At 39.2% G+C, this 7,057-nt stretch overlaps 1 protein-coding gene across 3 annotated transcripts in view; it reads right to left on the reverse strand.

The window, feature by feature from the left end:
- Nucleotides 1-4,157: 4,157 nt before the first annotated feature.
- Nucleotides 4,158-7,057, reverse strand: part of sult4a1 (sulfotransferase family 4A, member 1) — a 56,467-nt gene continuing 53,567 nt past the window's right edge. For 2 of the 3 annotated variants that reach the window (XM_015017152.1, XM_015017151.1), the window contains one exon: nucleotides 4,158-5,874. In XM_015017152.1, the coding sequence (XP_014872638.1) occupies nucleotides 5,762-5,874 (113 nt within the window). In that variant the 3' untranslated portion in view covers nucleotides 4,158-5,761. Of the gene's footprint in view, nucleotides 5,875-5,994; nucleotides 6,055-7,057 lie in introns of all 3 variants that reach the window. The other variant, XR_001422093.1, reaches the window with a different exon arrangement.

The following is a 7,057-nucleotide window of genomic DNA, read 5'->3' on the forward strand; positions in this document are numbered from 1 at the left end:
TCCCGCATGCGCAGTAGAGGGCGCAATAGCGTCAGCGTTCTAAGTGTTCTGCCAACTACCATAAAAAGAAGAAGTGCTCGGTGTTTGCGGAAGTAAACATGGAGGCTAACGGTGGAGCTTAGCTTACATATTTGAAGTTGTTGTCCGGGCGGAGCAGCATATTAACAACTTAATCTTCATTATAGTCCATCATGGTTGTTGTTTTTCTTCCCACTTGCGCATATCAGGACGCAGAATAGTGAGATTTGTTGAGAATCAGTGACGTTCAGTTCGGATGAAGGCGACCTGGACGTTAGGTCGCATTAGAATCGGATACGTATCGGATATGGGTCACATTCGAAAAAGGATCCGACCTGTGCTGTTCACACTGCCATGAAAAGATCAGATACAGGTCGCATTACATAAAAAAAAAATCGGAATTGAGTCACTTAAGGCTGCAGTGTGAACGCACCCACTGCATCCATCTGAAAGAGCTAAAGAGCTCTGTTAATTACCATAAATAATCAATAATAATAATAACAATAATAATAAAAGCATCTTTGCAAAAACAGAGGATACAATTACTAAATCTGGGTTGTCCCCTAGATCTATAAATGCAGGCTGAGCTCGTCCTGCTGAGGTTCACCATGCTTTACCAACACCCAGAAGATCTACGCTCAGGTTTTCTGCTGCTTTGTGTCGAGAAAAGTCAAGCTCAGCCCACTTCCCCATGCTGGAGATTTTAGTTTAATAACAATAAATAAAGTTATCTTTAAAACTGATTACACAGGTGACATCAAGACCCAACAGTAGAGTCAGACGGTAAAAAAATTTATCTGGTTGTGTGTGTTGTTATAGTGTCCTGCAAACTTTGCTTTAATTCTACTTTTTTCTATTTAATCATAAAAAATCATAATCAGGCAGAAAGAGAGTTATGAAACAGGAAGAGCAGGTTTCCTGAAGAAAGAGGAAGAAAGCTTCCAGCCTGCAGTGAATAAAAATAGTTCAGATTGCTCATTTTGAGCATTAAAGGTTTAAAGAATAAAATCTAAACATTTTGAGTAATTGGATAAAACCCAGAGTAAAATACATATAATCATTTCTTTAACTACTGTATGAGGTTGAAGAGTAAAGAGTAAAAAGTGTCTGAAACTGTGTCACAATTATAGACTGCAGGGGTGAAAGAATTTTAAGCAAGGAAGAAAGTGGAAGTGAGATTTTGAGACTATATCTGCACCAGGTGTTTTGAATTGTTGATCTTTGAGTTTTAAAGAAAGAGGAAGGTTAAAAGTTGAGTGGAGGAAAGGTTGAGGCTAACTGAAGGCACTTGATGTCAGGGAAAGTACGCACCGGACATGCAGAATATACGGTATAAAAATATATGCAAACGCAGAATCGGGGTTCTTTGTTCCGCGGCGTTCGAGTCGAGCAAACGGAGATGCAGAATCAACGGAGGGCTGCGTGATGATACCCCGGGACGACTGCTCGCTGCACAAGAAAGGAACAAGATCCGTTTACCCACAACCCGGGATTCTGATTCGACCGCGGCCCCAAACTCAACCCCAAGGATTACAACGATGCTGCAGTGGACATGGGGAATAGACAAAGATCTTTTGTGGATTAAGAACTGAGTTCGTTGAGGATTCTCACCAGTTCAACTTTGGATCTATTCTAAAAGGATTCTGCCAAGACAAAGACAGGACTCCATCCATGGACGTTAAAGTTTTCTGCTGCCAAGGAACGTCTCTGCATCTGGGTTCGAGTAAAATTGCCTCCCCCAAAGCCTCTGGTTAGAGTAAGACACAGTGTAGGGTTTAGAATTAGGTGAAATGTCTAAATTTTCTTAAATCTATTGATTACTTAATCCTTTGTTAATTGCTGTATGTCTTTTCTCCCCTGCTAAAGCTTGCTAATAAAAATACTAAAGTCTAATTGACGTTGTGGACAGTTAAATTAATTAAGTCAACTAGATTAAATTCTTCTGATTAATGTAAAATCAATGTTAATGGTCCCAGTAAATTGGGGGGGCTTCGTACGTTCTTTAGTTCAGATAAATAATGACCCTGGGACTTATTCCTAGTCTCTAAAATTATCTAAGCCAGTAATAAGTGCACGTTAATGACAGGGAAAGAGCTACCGTGAACAGACGTGGTTTATGAGCTCGGACACCGGCGGGGCTACTCCGATGTCTGAATCATAGACTGAAGCGGGTCATAACGTCTGGATGAAGGTAGTTAGAGCTTAGACGAATCTTTCTCGCTCCCAGCTTAAACAAAAGTTCTCTATATTATTTGCGGTAATACCCAGGAATTAGAAGCTTTTCGGACCCGTGAGACGGAGAGCTGGTCAGTAGTCAGTCCGCTGGAGTGTGGGGTGAGTAAAGGGCGTGGCTGAGTACTGTGGATTAACATTTGCCATGAGAAAAAAAAAAGTGAAAACATTTTACAGAATTTTGTTACAATTTAATTAAGTAAGTAATTGAATTAATTGATTATGTGTGCAAGTAAGTAAAATATTTTGTAAAACCAGTGAACATGTTTTCTGTGGACAAAGGGAAACAACAGCAAAGTTAAACGGACGATCTCTAACAGTTTGTGGACCAAAATATTAATAGAAATCAGTTCCTTTATTAGTTGGGCAAAAGATATTCTGAGTATTTGTGTGCTTTTTTGTTGCTTGAAGAAAATAAGTTCAGTGTTAATCCTTTTCGCACTTAAATCAACATGAGTACATACTCAGTCAATGACTGATGGTTTTATAAAAGTTAAAACGAGAAAACCTACAAACTTAAACTAGAATTACTCATTTACAGAGTCACACAACCAACATGGAAAAAGGAGAACAGTAGAATATTTGTGCAGATGGATTTTCTGACATCCTGCTTCCCGTTCCACTGACCTGCTGGTGGGAGAAAGATGGAAAGAAATGAAATATGTGAAAATACATCTTCACATTTCACTTAGACACACATGCATTGCCTTCCAACACAATTAATAACCCTCACATTTAGGAACCAATCACGAACTTCAATGTATTTTGGGGTGATCTGATATGATTGACCAATACAATTATGGTATAATGATAATGTGGAAGTACATCAACATGGCAACAAACATGTTTTTAAAGGTAGTTTTACAGAAAAGAAAAAATAAACCTGTAAGGTTTGCTTGCCTTTCGAAGAACGTTTTGGCTGCAGTTGCAGCTGCACACCTGTAGGGGTACGTCTCATTCCTCTTTGCAAATCAATACAAACTGAATCAGATTGGATGGGAAGCATCTGTGAAGATAAATGTTCAAGTCTTGCCACAGATTCTCAATTAGATTTAGATCTGGACTTTAACTGGTCCATTGTAATACCAAAATCTGCTTTCATTGAAACTATTTATTGTAGCTCTGGCTGTATGTGTAGTGATTTGAGTTTCTCTGTTTATTTTTGGTTCTGTTTCTGTTAGTCTCTGTGCCATCCTGTCTTGATTGTTCCCAGGTGTGTCTTGTTCCCTGATTACCCCGTGTATTTAATGTCACCTGTGTCTCTGTGTCTATGTTGGATCCTCGTTGTGTCTAAGTCCTTGTCTAATGCTGTTGAACCTTGCCTCACGTAGTCTTTTGTCGTCACAGTAGAACTGTAGTCCTGTTTTGGCTGCAGCTCTTTGCCAGTTGCTACACTAGTAGCAACTGCTAACACTAGTTAGCATTAGTCTCCACTCACTGTGCAGCCTGTTATTTTAACTGTATTGAGCTGTATTTCACCATTAAACCACCATTCATCCTCACCTCCTGGGTATACTGTGTTCGTTCTCACCGCCACTCACCCAACTTCATGACAGAATGTTGACCTGCTGGAAGATGAGCCTTCATCCAAGGTTCGAGTGGCAACAATGCCATGGCTCATGGTGATGTGCCGTGTCAGCTGACTGGGGCCAGTATTCCCATTCCAGTCCATGAACTGAGGATCTTTTATTCTGCATGTTTGTTTTGTTCCCTTCATGGCTTGTTGAAAACTACAAGCAGGACTTCTTATGCCATTATTTCACCAGCAGCTTTTTCTGGACATTATTCTGTAAAGGCCATTCTGGGGAGCTCAGGTGTGACAGCTGTGCTGATTCTCACACAAAAGCTGTTGGTCTCTCCTGCTTTTCCAAAATTATCATGGATCTCTTGGCTATTTCCTTGGTTTAGGTGGATGGCCAATTATTTGTGTGTGTTCATCCTTTCCATGTTCAAATGATGAACTGAACAGAGATGCACAAATTTTTAGAATGTAACCCTACTTTAAACTTCTGACCTGTCTGCAGTGGTCCTTGGTCTAACTGATACTGTTTTGTTCACTAATGCTCTGTAGCAAACCTCAGAGGCCTTCACAAAATACCTGGTTTAACAAGAGTCAGTTAAGATAATTGTAGCTTGTGGTTGCAACATGACAAAATGTGAAGAGGTTCAGGTAATGTGAATACTTTCGTAAAGCACTGCTTTCTGTCACAGCATCAAGAATTCAGAAGGTGGTGGTTCCGATGTTCGTATTTACTTCACAGATCTTCCCAGTGCTAACAAAAGTATACAGTAGTGGGGTGGTCAAAAGGAGTTTATAATGGGAAAGTGGTTGCTCATGAGAATTTCTATAAAAACACCCTCACCCACAATCATCTCAGTCTCAACTTAAGACAAAACAATAAAGAATTGTTTGTTGGTTGGTCTTTGCTGCTAAAATGCTTCTTGGCAATAAATCATGTACTGTTGGAGAGCCAGTTTGTTGGTTGTATTGTGGCACATTTGTAACTACAAACAACTCCCAGACAGTTGTTTGTAGTTTGAGCAGCAGGCCCTTGTTTGATAAATTGTTAGATAACCAAAATATTTTGTCTCTTACTCAACAGTCAGTCAATTCAATAAATGACACCAAATATTGACAGATCATCTGTTCAGCCATCCAAAGTCTCAGCTCTCCTGCACAAGAGAAATGACGAAGGCTTTTCAGTGGTTTAAGATCTATTGCCAAGAAACATTGTTTCAAAATAAACAATAAACCCAACAAATGTCCTTCATTTCTGTTAAATATATACTGAGTTGTTATGTGCTAGACTCTAAGCAGTGGAAATTAGTTTGGACAGCACAGTTCACCTAACGTTTACAGAAAGAAGATAAAGGCAGGAGAATTGGAATGGAGACCGAGTCAACTCAGAAGAAAGCTCACAACTGTCAAATTCCTGAGGTGTCAGTGAATGTTGAGTCACATCTGGTGAATGTAACAGTACAATACATTCATACGTGTACATTAAAGAAGCAATAACATTAGAAATATTGCAGACCTGACACCATTTTTATGTATATTGAACAGGATGTGATTTGTCTTAAGAAACCACACAGTCTTTGGAACAAGGGCAGAGTCCAGCTGGAAGTTAGAAACTATCTGCTTCCAAGTGGAAAGAAAGTGGATGTAAATACTGCATGGTCCAAATACTTCTTACTTTCTGTGTGGTTTGCAGAACCTGCTTCTTTCCACAGTAACCCAAATGCACATAGCAGCCTCAACAAATATAGTGAATTTTGGAACTGATCATTGATATTTTAGAAGCTACACAGTGATTTCTGTTTGGTTCCAAGTGTGATTTCTGTGGAAACTTTTTAGAAGGTCAATCTACTCTCAGACAGTTAAACTTCAGACTGATTGAGCTGATGGAGATGCAGAAGCATGAATTTCTTCAAGATATCTTCTTCAAGATACTTGAAGAGATCAGTTGTATCAGGGGAGTGAGAGTCTTTGGTGAGAGAAGTATAGCTGTCCTCACAGGCAGAAGTCAAAGCTTAGGTCAGATTTGACCATCTTCTGTCTGTAATAAGCATCAAATGTCTCATTCATGGACACAGTGAAGACGTCCCTCCACACACCTACACGACCTGCAGAGAGAGGAGAGAATGTTAGGACCAAATTCACTGGACTGTGTGTGATCACAGTTTAATTACACTGATCTAGCTGCAGGGTGAGTGCAGCCATCCCGTGGCAGTTACTCAGCTTACCTGATGCGACGTGACATGACACAGATCAGAGCAACAGGTCAGATACCAGATTTCAATTCACTGAATGAAAAGATGAGAAAACAATAGGAAAACAGAAAAAGGAGAAGTAAAATGAATGGCAACTCAAAATTTGAAAAAAAAAAAAAATAAATAAATAAATATATATATATATATATATATATATATATATATATATATATATATATATTTGCACAAGGACAAATGGCTTAAACAAAAACAGATTGGGTAGGTGGTTCAAAATGGACTACAGGGTGCAAGTCAAACATGTGTCCACAAGAGGGTGGAACAGCCTCTCAAAGGGAGTTGGAGAGCAATTTTAGGAATTCAGTGAGCTGGCTTGAAACCAGGAGGTCCTCCTGTCCTCCAGACCCACTGTCCTCCTCCAACACACTAGAACCAAGATGGCTGAATTCCCTCAACAGCACCAAGTCTGATTAGGGTTAGGGTGAGCAGCTCCTTTGGTTCAGGTGTTATGGAGAAGGTAACTGGATATGAACACATCTGACTTAAACCGAAGCCTGATGGAACTTATGTATCACTAGTCTGAAGACCCTGTATTCATAAATCTGTTTTAGCACTTTTGATTTGGTGAAAGTCTACTCATCCCTGATGGACTGTCAGGGATGAATACACTGTATAAAAACCACTACGCTAACATCCACGGTGAAGGAAAAAGAAGCAAAAAATGTGAAGATTTGATAAAGTTGGACAGCTTGTGTTAGTGTTGAAATAACTCCATGTAGACAAAGTGAAATTAAAAAAAGCTTTCATGGAAATGGTGCTGAGGAGAAAAACATTTCACATAACCAAATGAAAGAATTAAAGCCTGTCTTGAATTCATTGATTTCTGAATGAATTAAAGAGTTATAAAGAGGTATAAATTACAATTCATCATTTGCTAATGCAAACTCATTTGTCTGGATTTATCTAAGAGATAAAAGTTCTAATAATTGTTTTATTGTTTGGGTTTGTAAATGAACATCCACTGATGGTTGAGCTGATTGGGAATCTATATTTACTCTGGACTGCAGTGTTGTGTTCA

The sequence above is a fragment of the Poecilia latipinna genome, unplaced genomic scaffold (assembly GCF_001443285.1).
Source record: "Poecilia latipinna isolate Pla-1442-1.1 unplaced genomic scaffold, P_latipinna-1.0 Scaffold2109, whole genome shotgun sequence".
Taxonomy (NCBI): Eukaryota; Metazoa; Chordata; class Actinopteri; order Cyprinodontiformes; family Poeciliidae; genus Poecilia; species Poecilia latipinna.